General features: G+C 40.0%; 1 protein-coding gene across 1 annotated transcript; it reads right to left on the bottom strand.

Moving 5' to 3' along the window:
• Nucleotides 1–4,049: 4,049 nt before the first annotated feature.
• Nucleotides 4,050–15,796, bottom strand: LOC135202540 (mucin-2-like). Its single transcript, XM_064232012.1, has 5 exons — nt 15,531–15,796; nt 7,627–8,368; nt 7,215–7,328; nt 5,285–6,672; nt 4,050–4,806 (listed from the first exon to the last, which is right to left on the bottom strand). Exons 1-5 carry the CDS (start codon nt 15,543–15,545, stop codon nt 4,597–4,599), a joined length of 2,469 nt encoding a protein of 822 aa, XP_064088082.1. The 5' UTR covers nt 15,546–15,796; the 3' UTR covers nt 4,050–4,596.
• Nucleotides 15,797–17,654: the final 1,858 nt, after the last annotated feature.

The raw sequence follows: 17,654 nt of genomic DNA on the forward strand, positions 1-17,654 counted from the left end.
TCTATTGAGACGAGAAACATAATTGTATCCAAGAGCCACAAACCTCACATTATCTGGATGATTTTCCCCCATTCTGATTTTGTTAGTAAATGACAGAATGGCAACTATTGATTTTTCACTATTTGCCATCTCATTCATTCATTGTTTAGTTTTTGTTTTTATCCAAGAACACATGATCCATGTGAAAGTGGGCAGACAATTGATAGTAACAGTTTCTTCAATATGTGACGTTGATCGTGAAATTTGTCAGTACGCAATTTTTCAACGAGTAGTGTCCTTAAAAGTTATGAATTTTGGTTTAAGATATATAGTAAATATATAATAATGTTTTATAAATTAATATTATAAATTTATGTAGGATACTCCAAGTTAACGAGAATTACTTTTCCATATATAAATTTATTTGCACCAACCGCATCCACGAAAGGAAAGTGACGTAGTGGGAAAATTTCTATTTTCAGGTAACAACGAAATAAGAAAAGAAACCATATACTTGATGTGGAAAAAGAGAGAGAAAAAAAGGAAAGAGGTAAAAAAAAAAAAAAAAACCCAAGATTAAGAGGCGCCGTTGCAAAGGCATTGCCTCGACCCATAACTACTACTACTAGTACTGCAGTGTTGCCAAAGCGCGGAGAAACGACCAAAAGTGTGGAGAAGATTCGAGGGGGAGTCATTGGATGCAGAGCTGAGATCTCCTCATGTATGCGGCGCTGTAGGTCCGCATATATATTATATATATATATATATATATATCTATATATATATATATATATATATATATATATATATATGCTTTTAAAACTTTTTTCCATTAATAAAAATGATTGAAATTATATGTTTTTGAAAATGCTAATATTTTAAAAATGAACCATTTTCACTAGTCTCGAGTGTTCACGCGCCAATATCAGATACGATCATACGATTGTCAATTAAGAACCGATTTAGACAACACCAGATGACGTAACGCAAACGTGATGTCTTACAATTATTCATTCATTCTTTAGGTCCAGCAATCTTCAATTTGCCTTTATATATATAAGTTAGTAAAATTTGGTTAATTTGTGAATTAATCTTAGGGTGAAGACTGACTTACATTATTGTAAACTTAGCCATGTTTAATGAGTTTTATTTATTTATTTATTTTAATTTATTTTTTTGAGAAAACAACTGGAAATATGTACTAGACAATTGCATTATTTGAAGTGATTCAGCTGATTATAACCGAATAAGTTTCGATATCAGTATGCTAGGAAGTGATGTATTTTCTTTATATTAATGTAGCTTATTCATAAAAAAAAGGACCAATTATGATGTGCTCTTTTCCAATTTTTTGAAACTCATAGCCCTATATAGGGCATTCGTTTGGCTTAGGATTGCCACATGCATACCATAAATCATGCATAATATGCTGTCCATTCTCTTGGGGAAATATCTAATTTCAAAATATCCGGATGATAAAAGGTGGCATATCGTTTTTGTCAGTTACAATTCTTATGACATTGATTTTAAGCCTAGACCTATGTTATATATTAGGTTGTTTATTATCATTATTACTTCAGCAAACGTTTTGATTTAACATACAGCATATTACCTAAAGTGACAAATGTGGCTTAAAAAAGAAAAGAGAGAATAAACTACTTATGAATGTCGAAGGATTTATGGAGCTTGTCAACTTATTCTGTGAGGAACGCAAAGAAATGAATGAAAAGCGACCGTTTTTAGTAAAGAAATACATTTCAGTGCAATTTTTTTAACCTCTCACATTTGATGATTTTGCTGAAAACTTTATGAATAAATTTACTTGCCCGTGTTCACTTTGTAGCCTAATTTACGCATCAAATCGTATATAATAATCATAACTATAAAACATATATATATATATATATATATATATATATATATATATATATATATCGAATGTAATAAATCAGCTTAAAGACTGAACACTGTCCGCGTATCTCGTTCGATTCTAAATTTTACTATCATTAACGTTACGTAATGTTTCCAAAGATATGAAGCAACTGAATTTCGGAAAGGGGAAAATATAACTCCAAGAAGGTTTAATTAGTAAACCCAACTCATATACTGGTAAAGATAGGGTTAATATAATATAACCAGGGTGACTATTTCGTCTAGTTAGTGTAGCAAAATAACATTGCTTGGCAATTAACACTAAGCTTGATTTTTTTAACACTACACCCGGTGCGGAGCTAGTTTCTCGGTGATGTGCGGACTTCGCGGCAACCCTGGCCGATTGTCAGTTTGTAAGCTGTGTTTTTGATGTCCATGTGTGTTCTTTATTATAACTGAAGTAAGGTATATACCTAAATGTTTAATGACTAATGTCACTTTAGCCAATTATAAAGCTTGATAGTCCTGTAGTAGTGCATAAAAGTTTTGTTTTATGGCAAAATACCTTAACATTACCAGTGCTTGATTAAGTATGATCCTAGAGCTTGGGGGAATACCCTAGTACTACTACCTAGGCCAGACTCATCCTTCTGTTGGACGTATGCAATGGTAAATAAGTAATTAAGAGTTTTTCTGGTCAATATTACTCGTATTATCGCCATTACGAATGTAAAATAGGTTTTCTGATTGGGACGTGACCTAGGTTGGCAATAGTAGGCTACCTATTGCCATGAATCTGGTAGTGAGTGAGATGCCAGAATGCAGCCTCCATAGCTACAACCTAACTCACGTCGTCTGGCCCTACCAAACGGGCAGGAGTAAACCCGACCCCATAAACCTGCCAATGCTCCTGTTGTGGTCTCACTAATACTGCAGAATAATTGTGCACGTTGTCCTGGTATGCATGATGCCCTGGTGGGGATCGAGTCACTTCTGGCTTGGTCAGGGCATGGTGCCAAAGGATAAGTTAGGTTAGGGGATGGTTGGGCTAGGGTAAACGACCAAATGGCCACCATTTCACTCGAAATGACCACTTTTTTTCACTTGATATTTAATTGGTGAAACAACAATACAATTACCTCTTTAAGTATACCATTCAAAAGATTAAATTTCAATCTTTTGAATGGTATGCTTAAAGAGGTAATTGTATTGTTGTTTCAACAATTAAATATCCAGTGAAAAAAGTATAATTTCGAGTGAAATGGTAGCTTATGGTTCACATTAAAGTGTTCTAGCCTCCTTTGATATCCAGTGTAATTAATTTATAGTCTTAAGTTTGGTTTCTCATGCCTGTACTGGGTTTAATCTTTAAATACCAATGCTGAGGGATAGCCCCCCTTAAAATTTGGAATAGATTGCCAGGTGCAATTTTAGAACCTTTGACCTCCAAGTGCTTAAGTGAGGAGTAAATTCAGCCCTGCTTACTGCTGGCATCTATGAATTCAGGTGCATTGGTCCTATGGTCCTATTTTCTATTTACTCATATTTATTTATTTTATCATCTTTTTCTGTAAATTGATCTCTCTGCTGGCTGATTTGCCTTGGGAACCCTCTTGGGTTTTTAGTTTGCTGATTCATTCCATAAGGTTTTCAGTTTAGATAGTTAAAGAAAGAAAGAAAAAAACCATACTCATACATTTAGATATTATGGAGGGGCCCAAATGGGAAACCCAAGTTTCTTGATGTGTGAATAAGAAAATTAGCATAATACAGGGGTACATGCAGTCTTAATCTTATGTAAGGTTCTAGTGAGTCACCCCCATGAACACTCCTTTGTTAGAGTGGTAGGTATTTATCTCAAAGTAAAATATAACAAGGCCCCGTAGGAAGGTTAGTGCTGCCAGTTCACCTCATGCGGTGCACTGCAGGCATTACTTGAGGTTCTTTGCAGCATGCCTTGGGCCCGTAGCTGCAATCCCTTTTGTTTCTTTTACTGTACCTCTTTCCATATTCTCTTTCTTCCATCTTTCCACCCTCTCATAACAGTTGACCTCCTGTTACACCTTTCAAACCTTTTACAGTCAATTTCCATTTCAGTGCTGAATGCCCTCGTTGGCCCCAGTGCTTGGCCTTTGGCCAAAATTTATATTTCAGTTCCAAAAGATAATAAGGAATAATGTTAGGGTATTAAAGCAAAATTGCACTGAAAATATTTTTATTATTTTTGGCAACTTTTCATTCAGAAGCTTCTGGAAAGATAAATAGCACAACCAAACATACTTACCAAGTCAACCCAATTGGTCTGTTCACTTTTGCCTGCCAGCTACTTCATATGGATTTGCAAATTAAACTTATTAGTACTGGGTTTCCTAGATTATGAGGAAATTCTTTATAATACCAAATATTCTGCGATAGAATCTAGTAAAATTTAAGTTAACGCCAAATGGAAAGTAATGTCTGTTAACATGATTGTGAGGTATCTGCCGTACATTAGCATAGCTTTTATTGTACAGTGTACGAGCACCATTTGTATGTACGTAGCAGGTAATTTGGTTTACGTAAACCATAGTGAATACTTTAAACATACTAAGATTCTAAGCGAAACAGCATCAAGTTTAATCAAGCATTCCTTCAATATATTTACAAAGTCCATCATAAATTTACAAGGTCAGAAAAGTGAGTGAACCTTTAGTTGTCAAAAGGGAACATAGATCCAGATAATTGACTAACAAATGTTTGTTCAAATTAGCTGTAGGCTGGCGGTAGATAGTTCACATCGGCTTGGAATCCATTGTAATCATCAGCTAAATAGTTGACTACTCGGGTTTTTCCATCAGGCTGAAGTAAGTGGTAAGAGCCTCTGACGACACCATCAGCTCCTTTTTCCTCTTCTGCGCCCTGGAAATTGCCACTTGCTGGGTCCTTGACGTCATAGCCATAGGAATATGCTGGGCCCTGGAAGTAGATAGTTGGTTGAAGTTTAAGAAAGAAATGAAGAGAAAATATATTAATGAATGTTTGTAAACTTAGGTTCTCATAGCAAGGGGAAGTGGTTATGGCTTCCATAACTCCTAATTCAAAGACCAAGAGGGTACTAAGAACATTCCTTTTTTTATGAGCTGCCATGAAGAAAAGTAGTTCCCAGGTTTTGAGGTGTTTTGAGTTGAGAAAGTGAGCTAGGTTTTCCTGAAAAAATTATTCACTGTGAAGACTCATGAGACATGTTGGCAACTATAATGAAACAAAAGCAATTTGCAAATAACCTCGAGTTAAATCTGGCAGATGGCATTACTGTATTGCTATTGAATGAAAATATGTGATTTATCTGGAAGGGGAAGGACTGACATATCACTGAAGATTAACAGAACAGGCAAGCAAGTGAGATCTTATAGGAATATATCTTATAAACTCGAAGAATTTCCTGTCATCTTACCTCACCATAATTATATTTGGGTGGTTGCAGTGCAATTCCTGACCCTATACTTTCGTGTGGGAAGTTGTCTCGTTGATTTCCAAAGCTGAACGCTGGCCTTAGTGGCCTGTTGGACCCTGGGTTAATGGGCACAGGAGTGACCAGTGCTGGTCTGTTGTTTACATCAGACACAATGATAGTCGGGCCAAGAGTTGGTGATTCAGGACGGAATGAGTTTTGAGGGAAGACTGGACGTCCTCCAGGGGCTGGGGTTGAACTTGGGAAGAAGGGAGATGGGTTCAGAGTTGACTGCGGGAAAAATGGTGTAGGTGTAAATGGACTGCCATTTGAGTTAATGGATATCCCTGGACGAGAGGGAAATGATCCTGGTATTGGTCTTGGTGAAATGGGTGATGGCGTTGTTGGTCTAGGTGAGAAGAATGTTGGCGTTGTTGGTTGAGGAAAAAGAGGGGATGGTGTTGTTGGTCCAGGTGAGAATGATGTTGGTGTGATTGGTCGAGGTAAAGGTGTTGGGGTGGTTGGTCGTGGGAAAATGGGAGGTGATGGCGTTGTAGGTCTTAGAGGGAATTGTGAGGGTGTTGTTGATCCTAGAGGAAATCCTGAGGGTATTGTAGGTCCTAGAGGAAATCCTGGGGGTGAGGTTGCTCCTAGAGGAAATCCTAAGGGTGTTGTTGCTCCGAGGGGAAATCCTGAGGGTAGTCTTGGTCTTGAACTAGTGAATATTGGTGGTGAATCCTCAGGATTCAAGAAAATGGATGGTGGTCCTCTTGGTGGTGGTACATCTCTGTCAGGATTAAGGAAAAGTACCGAAGGCCTGTCAGGGAATAAGTTGTTTGAGCCTCTGTCACCAAGAGAATTGAAGAAAGGTGAAGGATCATCGAGGTCGTTTGGACTTGACGAAAAAGGAATGCGATCTTCTGGTATAAACAGGTTACCAGGTTGTGGGGTTAAGAAAATCGAAGGTCTTGATGCTGGGTTTGGAGTAACCGGGTTCAGAAACAACGGTGGAGGATTAGAGGGTCTTGGAGGGAATGGCTGAGGAGTTGTTGGTCTTGCAAAGGTATTGTCAGTATTTGGATTTAAAAATAAAGGTGGAGAGCTGGATGGGTTTGGTGCGAAGAGTCCAGGATTACCTCCTGGTCTTGAGTTGAAAAATAGAGGTGGTTGTGGTGTGGTACCCTGTGGAAATCCGGAAGAACCTGGAGCAAATGGCCGTTGCACTGTAGGATTGCCGAATGGCTGTCCAAAGTCAAAAGGTCCTCTTGGAGGGACTCCGAATAAGCCAGTGTTCTGAGGCACATTGTTTGGAGGGTTTACTACCAAACCTGTGTTCACTGGAATTTCGAATCCTTGGCCCTGGGAACCAACACTGAATGCACCTGGAAAGACTGGATAAAATTCATGGTTAAACTATCAAGTTTTTTCTTGCAGATAGAACAGATGAATTTAATACAATAGTATACATATTTGAAGATCAATTGGATAGCCAGTCAACACAGTTCAAGTTATCTGTATACCTCGATGGATTTCTGTACTTATCAGCAACATTATTGTGAATATATTTTGGCACTGCTACCATTACAGAAGTGACATTTTTGAATAAATCTCTTAAACTAAATGTGAAGTGTAATGTAAAAGTTAATTGTGGTTAGGAACTTTGTGGAAATGCTGTTAGCTGTAAGATATCTAGAAAATATTCAAGTCTAGGTTATAATGTAGGGTCTTAGTTGCTTAACAAATTTTGTTCTTATCTGGTAGTCAGAACCTCAAGGCATCTGGTAAGTTTGAAATGCTACTGAGTTGGTTGGTACCTGTACCTCATAACTAGTTTTGCTAGCAAATTATGTGGCTTTTGATGGTTCAGTGAAAAGTCTTATAATCAGCATTATTTTCATCTTTGCTGCCAAAGCACTAACAGTCAAAACCATACCTTCTCCAGTAGGTGATACGGGACGTGGCTGCAAACTGCTAGGGTTACCCCTTGATAGCTGACGATTATTGAAGCTCTCTTGAAAAGGAAGTTCAACGAAGGTGGGGTCGCCTCCTATGGCCGGTGTTAAATGACATTAACTGATTATGTGACTGGATAAGAATGCAGCTAAATATCTTCATAATGGTTGAGTGTCTATTACTTTTTAAGTTTCAGTGTTACAGTGCTGTAAGCTTTGTTTCTCTCCAGATTCAAGGTAGATCTTTTTCAATATAAACATCATTAGTAAATGTGCACCTAGTAATACATGCATACTTTAACAGTGTTTACACTCATTCATATTAAGAATCTGAGCAAGTGATTATTGTAATGCATACTATAGTTATTTTGATATTGAGTAATATTGCCTTACCAAAGAATGGGAAGTTATTGAGGCCAGTTTCCCCTGCGCCTGTCAAAATTGGCCTTGGATTTATTGGGAAAGCAGACCCTGGTAACCCAAAACCATTCCCAAATCCAAGTTGAGACTTTGATTCAGGGTTTGGCCCACCTTGCTTCTGTTTGTTGACAAGCGGCTGCAGTAAGGGTCGCTTAGAATCAGGTCCTGCCGGTGACTTGGTTTTGGATTCATCCTTGGTTTTTGTTGAAGATGTTTCTCTTGGTTTTGAACTGAGGTCTGGTTTAGGGCCTGAATCAGGTGAAAGTTGTTTGCCGTCTGACTGAACATCAGTAACAGGTTCTGAAGAAGTAGTTGGAGCGTGGTCAGTATTACGATGTCTTTCAGTTCCATTACCTCCAACGGTTTTTGGCTGTGGACCCGTTGGAGACTTGGGGCCTTTTGTAGTGCCAGCACTTGGTCTTGGTGATGAACTAGGGGTGGTGACCTCAGACTGATCTGTCCCTGGATCAGTGGAAGACTCTGCATCTGATGTTGCATCAGGGATAGTTGTGGTTGATTGGTCAGTAGTGGTGTGAGTCAGAATTTCTGCATCTGACTCAGTGGTAACAGATTTTGCATCAGGGCTAGTTTTTGGCAATGGACTAGGACTTGATGTTGACGCAGCCTTGGGGCTTGTGGCCCCCTTAGCTTCTGGGCTAGGTTCTGTCACAGGAGTACCTCTTACTGTCAGAGCTACCAGTAAGAGGCACAGTACCTGCATAAAAAATGATAATTATGATTTTCTAGAGCATAAATATATACACCTAAAACAATTCATTGGTCTTAAAATCCAAAGTTCTACTTGTAACAAAAGTACACAACAGACTTAACTGGTAACTGGGGAAATATATATAAATTGTCACACGGGGTTATAAATAATTTAACCTGCAGGGAATTATATATGGTTAGGAGACCTATCCTGATATGGGTTGGAGCACTGGTGATAGTGACATGTGCTATCTCTGTGATGGCTGATTGCATTAGTCCTTGTCAACAACCATGTTACAATCCTCCCCTCTCAACCCCCCTCTCCCCCGGAAAACATAAAGGCGTAGGCATCCTGGTCAGGGTAGGTGCCCCTGTTGTAAGTTATTAAGTCGTATGGCTATTTATTTATTTATTTCATCTCCATTGAAGAGCAGCCATAGCCTCAAGGTTTGAGTTTGTGTGTGTGTGGTGTGTGTGTGTGTGTGTGAGAGAGAGAGAGAGAGAGAGAGAGAGAGAGGTATTCACAAATACAGTTCCCGCCATTGATAATTGTGTCGTACGCCTCTAAAACTGAACTGACAACTATAGTAACAATGCAGTATAAAAAAAAAAGTATTTTAACCTTACTTGAGATTAAAGCAGCAACTCGCTGCATCGTATTTTTTATCGATCTCCAAGCGACATTTTCAAACTTTAAAAATGGAAACTAGGACACATAGGAGCGTAATGACTTCCTTTTGAAACTTCCCAGGGACGCGCCGTTATAAAGATTAGTCTAATCATAAAGATTACCCTCCCTTTTCCTTTCCTGCAAAAGAATATGAAGTCAGAGTCAGGCCACCCTACGTATGCGTATAATCGAGTCGAAAGTGGAAGTACGAGGTAGGGTTAGCATCGAAGTAGAAAATCATTATTTTCTTGGTTAAATTGACTGAAAAGACTAAAGAGGAATGTCCAGAGATGCGAGGAGAAGAGTCTATTCAAGGACGAACACAAAAATCACTGGAAGTAGAATTAGAATTGTCGCTATGGTACTGGATTCGATTCAGGGAAAAACAGAGGAGCATGGAAAATAGATTTGGGAGAGGCCCTCTGGTCTTGCCACATGAATCCTCCAAAGGGGGACGCTATATAGCTTCTCTGAAGGCGAAAGCCAGGGCCGTGAAAGTCCTCCCAAGGCCACAGAGTTTTGATACTGGCGAGGAGCCGAGGACAGTCCTAGAACTGATGTTTTACATTTCGTAGACCACACATGAATATTTTATGAGAAGACTAATGATCGGGTTTCTGACAAACGTGGCCTCTTCATGAACCAGACAGTACCAATTTTTCAGTTATTTTTACCCCCACGCTGTTATTGTTTTCATACAATATAGATAGTCCATGGTAGTTCTTGACTCTTCCAGGGAATATTTAGGTTATTTGATGTCATATCGTTGTTTAGAATAGCAGATATTATTATTATTATTATTATTATTTTTTTTTTTTTGCTTTATCACAGTCCTCCAATTCGACTGGGTGGTATTTATAGTGTGGGGTTCCGGGTTGCATCCTGCCTCCTTAGGAGTCCATCACTTTTCTTACTATGTGTGCCGTTTCTAGGATGACACTCTTCTGCATGAGTCCTGGAGCTACTTCAGCCTCTAGTTTTTCTAGATTCCTTTTCAGGGATCTTGGGATCGTGCCTAGTGCTCCTATGATTATGGGTACGATTTCCACTGGCATATCCCATATCCTTCTTATTTCTATTTTCAGATCTTGATACTTATCCATTTTTTCCCTCTCTTTCTCTTCAACTCTGGTGTCCCATGGTATTGCGACATCAATGAGTGATACTTTCTTCTTGACTTTGTCAATCAACGTCACGTCTGGTCTGTTTGCACGTATCACCCTATCCGTTCTGATACCATAGTCCCAGAGGATCTTTGCCTGATCGTTTTCTATCACTCCTTCAGGTTGGTGCTCGTACCACTTATTACTGCAAGGTAGCTGATGTTTCTTGCACAGGCTCCAGTGGAGGGCTTTTGCTACTGAATCATGCCTCTTTTTGTACTGGTTCTGTGCAAGTGCCGGGCATTCACTTGCTATGTGGTTTATGGTTTCATTTTTCGTATTGCACTTCCTACATATGGGAGAGATGTTATTTCCGTCTATCGTTCTTTGAACATACCTGGTTCTTAGGGCCTGATCTTGTGCCGCTGTTATCATTCCTTCAGTTTCCTTCTTTAGCTCTCCCCTCTGTAGCCATTGCCAATTGTCATCGCTGGCTAGTTCTTTAGTCTGTCTCATGTATTGTCCGTGCATTGGTTTGTTGTGCCAGTCCTCTGTTCTGTCTGTCTTTCTCCTGTCTCTGTATATTTCTGGGTCTTCGTCTACTTTTATCAGTCCTTCTTCCCATGCACTCTTTAGCCACTCGTCTTCACTGGTTTTCAGATATTGCCCCAGTGCTCTGTTCTCGATGTTTACGCAGTCCTCTATACTTAGTAGTCCTCTCCCTCCTTCCTTTCGTGTTATGTATAGTCTGTCCGTATTTGCTCTTGGGTGTAGTGCTTTGTGTATTGTCATATGTTTCCTGGTTTTCTGATCAATGCTGCGGAGTTCTGCCTTCGTCCATTCCACTATTCCTGCGCTGTATCTGATATTATTATTATTATTATTATTATTATTATTATTATTATTATTATTATTATTATTATTATTATTATTATTATTATTATTATTATTATTATTTGGTCTGGAGACATAGACCAACAACCAAGTACAAATGGTCATCAGATCATGTATTGCATTTCTTTGTAAAAAAAAAATTGCTACACATTTTTGATGAATACAAATCAGAGAGGCCACTCTCACAATCCCATCTAGGCACAGAAGGGGATAATCAACATCTGCTTCTACTGGGCAAGTTCCAAATCGTTGATTTAAGCACCTGTGTCTTAATCAGCTTCAGAAAATGACTTCTGAACCTTGCAACATCATTTGTGGAAGCTGGGTCACTTGGGGGTCAAATTTGTGTTACCGAGAGCAGTGGCCAGTACCTATGTTCCCAGATATTGGGTTGTGCCATAGCCTCTTGTGACGTGGCTTTCCTGTAGTAGGGACGAAATAGTTCCTCTCTCTGAGGGTAAACTCGGACAAGGTCCTATCTTAATTTGTTAGCTGTTATATACACGTGCTCTGTAGAAGTTTGCCCAATAAGCAAAGACCTTTTGATGTTTCGTAAGCTGGAGAATACGTAGGGGATACAGGCGAATGGTGTGTGATGTGTAAGGGGATCTACGCGCTGCCGATGAGCCTTTTCCTTGCTCTTCTATGAAGCATCGAAAATATAATGAGGATTTTCGTTAACGTTCAAACGCAGCTGATATGAAATTTTGTGTAAACTTTCGAATTGCGACCAATCAGCAGTCACTTTCAAAGGATAGCTCTCTCAGATGAGGATATTTATGATTATGATCTAAAGAATGTAATATTCTTTAGAATGTGCCGTTCTTTAGACTCTGTCTCGCGTAAGAAGAAGGGGAAAACCCGGAAACACTTCATACGCTTTCAAGTTCATCGTGAGGGTTACAAGTGTTTAAAGCACGCAATTTGCTCTCTCGTGTACAGCAGTAAACAACGCCCGTGGGGCGCCCCCTGTAGCCAAAAAAAGGTATCTGGTCACTAATCGTTCCTCACGGACAAAGAGATTACAAACACCGAACTAATAAGGCGAGAAACATTACCGCCAATTACGTCATTCAATACGTCTCCAGAGACGGGAACGAGTTTATTTCCGGCGCAAGGCTTTTGTTTCGGTAGCGCACCTGAAATGGAAAGTTCCTCGTATGAGTAATATCCCAGAGGGCGTGGACTGGTCCAAGGTCTCGGCAATCCTAAGCATTACCATATTTATATCACTGGTAATTCTTCGATCAAAGCGATTTGCTGCCGTGACCTTCACTACATTTATTCCAAAATTCAGTTGAAGTGTTTAGGGATGGATGTTGGAGACCTCACGAAAGCGATGGAGTGCCGATGGTGGCAGCCTTCACACCTGCAGACTTTCGTGTCTTCTGGAGCGTCGTAGGTATCAGGAACTGTGAAGGACTTGAGGTGGATAGGTTCTTAGATCCTTATTGCTTGAGCATCTGCTGGTATTGAATGAACACTGTCGATCAAACACTGTTTCTGAAGGCCATGTTTAGGGGAAGTGAGAAAGGAATTTGATTTCTGATTTCAAGGGAACGAGAGAGTGCGGGAAAGATATGTAGAGGTGAATGACTCAACGTTTGGAGGGGGACTTGACGTGCTGCTGGTGAGCCTTCTTTTGAAGGATATGAAGGGGCTAGTGTTCTGGAAATTAGTACGCGTTGGTTCTTCCCCTATTCAGCATTAAAAGCTGGAATGTGGCTGTGATCATTGTCCTTTCATTGGAGGTGCTCCTATTAGGACTAGGGTCTATGTATCTATCTATCTATTTATCTATCTATCTTATCTGTCTAAATCTTCAGGGCCACACTCTCAAGTGCAATCCAAAGAAATGTGCAAGAAGACGACAAAAGAATTGGACTAGGAAGCAAGCGGCATTGGACATAGTGTCACTTTTGTTGTTACCCCTCTAAGTGCGCACTTAATCTACCTACGACCCCGTTTCCTCTGGCCAAACAAACTCTCTCTCTCTCTCTCTCTCTCTCTCTTCCAGTTTAGGAGGGAAGTGTAAGGAACCAATAGAAGGAACCGGACTCCCCCAATCTTATGTTAACTGGCTCGCTATGGTGACAGCGTAATCATTGCCATTATCACCATCGTTAGCACTGTCATTATCGACGCCAGTCCGTTTTCAAGCTGATGGACGTTTTATTTCGACAAAGGGAACCCAGCCCTTTGTGTAAGGGCCGACTGCATTTGAATGAGGGATGTCGCATATCACTCCGAACTCTTTCGATCGTAAACCTTGACCCGTAGTCCCGTTTCGCTTTTCGTGTTATGGGACTAAAGAGGGAGAAGTCACTGCTCTGTCAGTGGGCAGCATGGTAGATGGTGACAGAAGATGTATTTACACTCATCTCTCTCTCTCTCTCTCTCTCTCTCTCTCTCTCTCTCTCTCTCTCTACCTTAACTCCTAGGATTGGAAACAGGAAGGGATGATAGTTTAGGTGGTTTTTATTTAGATTTCAGTAAAATCTCTGTTTGCCTCAACAATCTGAATTATGTGCCTGTTCATTAGAGAGAGAGAGAGAGAGAGAGAGAGAGAGAGAGAGAGAGAGGGACACTAAATCGAGTCGTCAGTGTTTCGTCAGAATGGAATATTTATCCATAAGTAAAATCGGGAACGCCCCGGTGAGGTAACCCTTACTCAGATTCTGAGTATTGCGGCACCTCTGGGCTCCCAATCGAGAATCCCCTGATTCAATCCCGGCGAGGAAGGAACGACCTGAATAAGTAATCAAGTTACCGGATTGTAGGCTATAACGTAGCCTTTGTACTCATCGTCCAGTGGATCATGGTACTACAGTAGCCGTTTGAAGGCGTTTATGTACTACTTCCGACACTGATGGTTAGCTATAAGGATTAGCAGGCTTTGCTGACTTATCATTAACAATCCTTTGAGAGCAGCAGTGTAGGTCTTCAGAATAGGCCATATTTGATCGATGTGGCTCTCGGGGCCAAACCTTTGCCGAATTCTGACAAAGCCCTCTGAAACTTCAAAGCACTGATGGTTTCGAAGAAGTAAAAGAAGCTTTCGGTTGTCTCAATGTCAGTTTGACGGAGAAATCAGCCTGCAACAAGGCGACAGAAACATTCAGTATGGGACAGAAAACTAGGAAAGAACGATTGTCGAATTCTGGGAATCACCTCAGAGTCGTCAACCCTTCCCCCTTGCTTTCCATTTTCTTTGTGGCCATCGGAGCACGAAGCCGAGATCCTGTCTCTTCGTATATCCGGAGGCTTATTCAAGCACCATGCACCCATTTATGAAATCTCGTCGAATCTTAGGATCTACTTTCCCCTTCTCATGGAGGACGCTTAGACCACGTCCATCATTTTGGCTTCAGTTTTTCATGAAAACGGCCCTTTTCTGTATTTCACTCCAAGAACTGAGTGATTGCTCTTCTCAGCAAGAGCCTGTGCTACCACAAGGCCAGATCATCTTGTCAGGACACTTAGATCACGCCCATTATTCAGTTTAAATGAAAAAGAAACTTTCCTTTTCAGTCATTTACTCGGAGAATTCACTGGCAGCTCTTCTGATCAAAAGCCTGTGTTGCCACAAGGCCAGCTTGCTCGTAACGACAGCAAAACACAACAGTATTATTATTATTATTATTATTATTATTATTATTATTATTATTATTTTATTATTATTATTATTATATTATTATTATTATTATTCAAAATATGAACCATATCCATATGAAACAATCCCACAAGGGCCATTGACTAAAAATTCAAGCTTTTAAAGAATATTATGGTGTTCATTTGAAAGAAGTTACAGAAGACAGCAGGAAATACTGAAAGCAGAGATCAGTTATTAGAAAATAAAGATAAATTAGATCTTGCTAGCGAAAATCTTTTATTTTATAATTCGAAAAACTGGAGGAGAAACTTGGCTTATGCGTCCTCCAATTAATGGGAATCTGATTTATCTTTGTTTTCTAATAACATCTCTTGTTTCTGTAATTTCTGTTACCTTCTTTTCCTTCTTTCAGAAAACACCGCATTCTTTGTAGGCTTGAATTTCTAGTCAATAGCCAGTGTAGGCCTGTTCGTTATGAATTGGGGCTTATATTCTGAATAATAATAATAATAATAATAATAATAATAATAATAATAATAAATCAAGTCAGCACAATATAAGTATGATTAGCCTATGCTGGTAGTGGTATTGTATAATATTATTTTGGAAATTAATTTTCCCCTTATCAAAGGCAAAATTTTGTTAAAGCATTGCTTTCGAATCGATGTAATCTTAGATATATATATATATATATATATATAATATATATATATATCTATATATATATATATATTATGTACATATATTTAATATGCTATGATTAACCCATCTTGGTTGCAACTCACCAGCTTACATTAACCACCAGCTACTTAAGTTTATCAAACTGAAATCACCTTAACAGTCCATGTAAAGAAAAAGTAAGGAAGAATTAAACGAATCGGATAAGCACCTTAAAAGTCCTCATTTGGATGCTGCTTCCTGCAACAAATCCTACTTCTTGCTAGGCGGATGGTCTAGATGAAGCTGGCCTTATGCCAGCTCGGGCTCTTGCCTGCCCTAAGCGTACCGAAGTCTTGAAGGGGGTATGAGAAGCCTGGCATAGACCTCAGGACTCTGTCTAACCGCGTCCAATCAACGAGAGAGTGTTTGTTCCCTTCCTGTCCGCGAGTCTCTCTCTCTCTCTTGCTACCAAGCGCCACACCCACAACACTAGACGGCGCGATCGCAATAACTTACGTCGCGTCCGAAGCCGTCGGTTTTATATTGCGACCGCAATTGGCCAAGGACAACGACGACGAGGAGGAGCGACGACAAGGCAGGGGGTGCGACACGGGAGAAAATCAGGGATGCTGACGTCTTCTGCGGTAGGAGAGGACAGATTTCCAGAGAGGACGGACCGTGTTTTGCAGAGAGGACAGACCGGATTTCCAGGGAGGACAGATCAAATTTCCAGAATGGACAGACGAGATTTCCAAAGAGAACTGACCAGATTTCCAGGGAGGACAGGACATATTTCCAAAGAGGACAGACCAGATTTCCAAAGGGGACATTCTAGAATTCCAAAGAGAACGACCAGATTTCCAGGGAGGACAGAACATATTTTCAAAGAGGACAGTCCCGATTTCCAAAGAGGACAGACCAGATTTCCAAAGAGGACTCACCAGATTTCCCATGGCGACAGTCAAGACTTCCAGAGAGAACAGACCAGATTTCAAGAGAGAACAGACCAGATTTCCAGAGGAAGCTGATGAACTGGTATACAACTGGATGAAATGATCACTCTAAGAGAATCTTTAGACAGATAAGCAGGTAATGTCCCAGTACTGTGAAGGTCAGATAAAATTAACAGCATCCGCTTAAAAGCCTGAAGAAAGGGAGTTGGGGAGGGAACAAGATTAACGACATTATTTGTAAATCGTGTGATAAGCTTTACAAAGGACTCTTTCGCGGGCGAGCGACCAAGCGGACAGGAATACCAGAGTAATTTTTCCTTTTTGTTGATTCTAAGAAATGGAGAAGTTTACAACGTGGAGATACTTTGTCTCTTTTTCATGAAGTTGACAGCGTGATTATACATGTTGAGATACATGTCCCATACAAGATTGAGTAGTCGTCAATGAAGTGGCATTATAGGGAAGTAATTAGCATTTCAAAATAGCGGATGTGAAATGTTGAAGGATGCTATCAGCCTGACAGCTGCATTCAAAAGGACAATAAGATAATAATAATAATAATAATAATTATAATAATGATAATAATAATAATAATAATAACATTAATTATTATTATTATTATTATTATTTTTTTTTTTTTTGCTCTATCACAGTCCTCCAATTCGACTGGGTGGGTATTTATAGTGTGGGGTTCCGGGTTGCATCCTGCCTCCTTAGGAGTCATCACTTTTCTTACTATGTGTGCCGTTTCTAGGATGACACTCTCGCATGAGGCCCGGAGTACTTCAGCCTCTAGTTTTTCTAGATTCCTTTTCAGGGATCTTGGGATCGTGCCTAGTGCTCCTATGATTATGGGTATGATTTCCACTGGCATATCCCATATCCTTCTTATTTCTATTTTCAGATCTTGATACCTTATCCATCCCTCTCTTTCTCTTCAACTCTGGTGTCCCATGGTATTGCGACATCAATGAGTGATACTTTCTTCTTGACTTTGTCAATCAACGTCACGTCTGGTCTGTTTGCACGTATCACCCTATCCGTTCTGATACCATAGTCCCAGAGGATCTTTGCCTGATCGTTTTCTATCACCCCCTCAGGTTGGTGCTCGTACCACTTATTACTGCAAGGTAGCTGATGTTTCTTGCACAGGCTCCAGTGGAGGGCTTTTGCCACTGAATCATGCCTCTTTTTGTACTGGTTCTGCTCTATCACAGTCCTCCAATTCGACTGGGTGGGTATTTATAGTGTGGGGTTCCGGGTTGCATCCTGCCTCCTTAGGAGTCCATCACTTTTCTTACTATGTGTGCCGTTTCTAGGATCACACTCTTCTGCATGAGGCCCGGAGCTACTTCAGCCTCTAGTTTTTCTAGATTCCTTTTCAGGGATCTTGGGATCGT

This window comes from Macrobrachium nipponense, chromosome 30 (genome assembly GCF_015104395.2).
Source record: "Macrobrachium nipponense isolate FS-2020 chromosome 30, ASM1510439v2, whole genome shotgun sequence".
Lineage (NCBI taxonomy): Eukaryota > Metazoa > Arthropoda > Malacostraca > Decapoda > Palaemonidae > Macrobrachium > Macrobrachium nipponense.

Bases quoted from the DNA above. Each gene is read 5' to 3' on its own strand.
- LOC135202540 (XM_064232012.1), bottom strand. The intron at 6,673-7,214 runs GTATGGTTTTGA...AATTTTATCCAG, and splicing joins CGTATCACCTACTGGAGAAG to TCTTTCCAGGTGCATTCAGT. The intron at 4,807-5,284 runs GTAAGATGACAG...ATCTACTTCCAG, and splicing joins CCAAATATAATTATGGTGAG to GGCCCAGCATATTCCTATGG.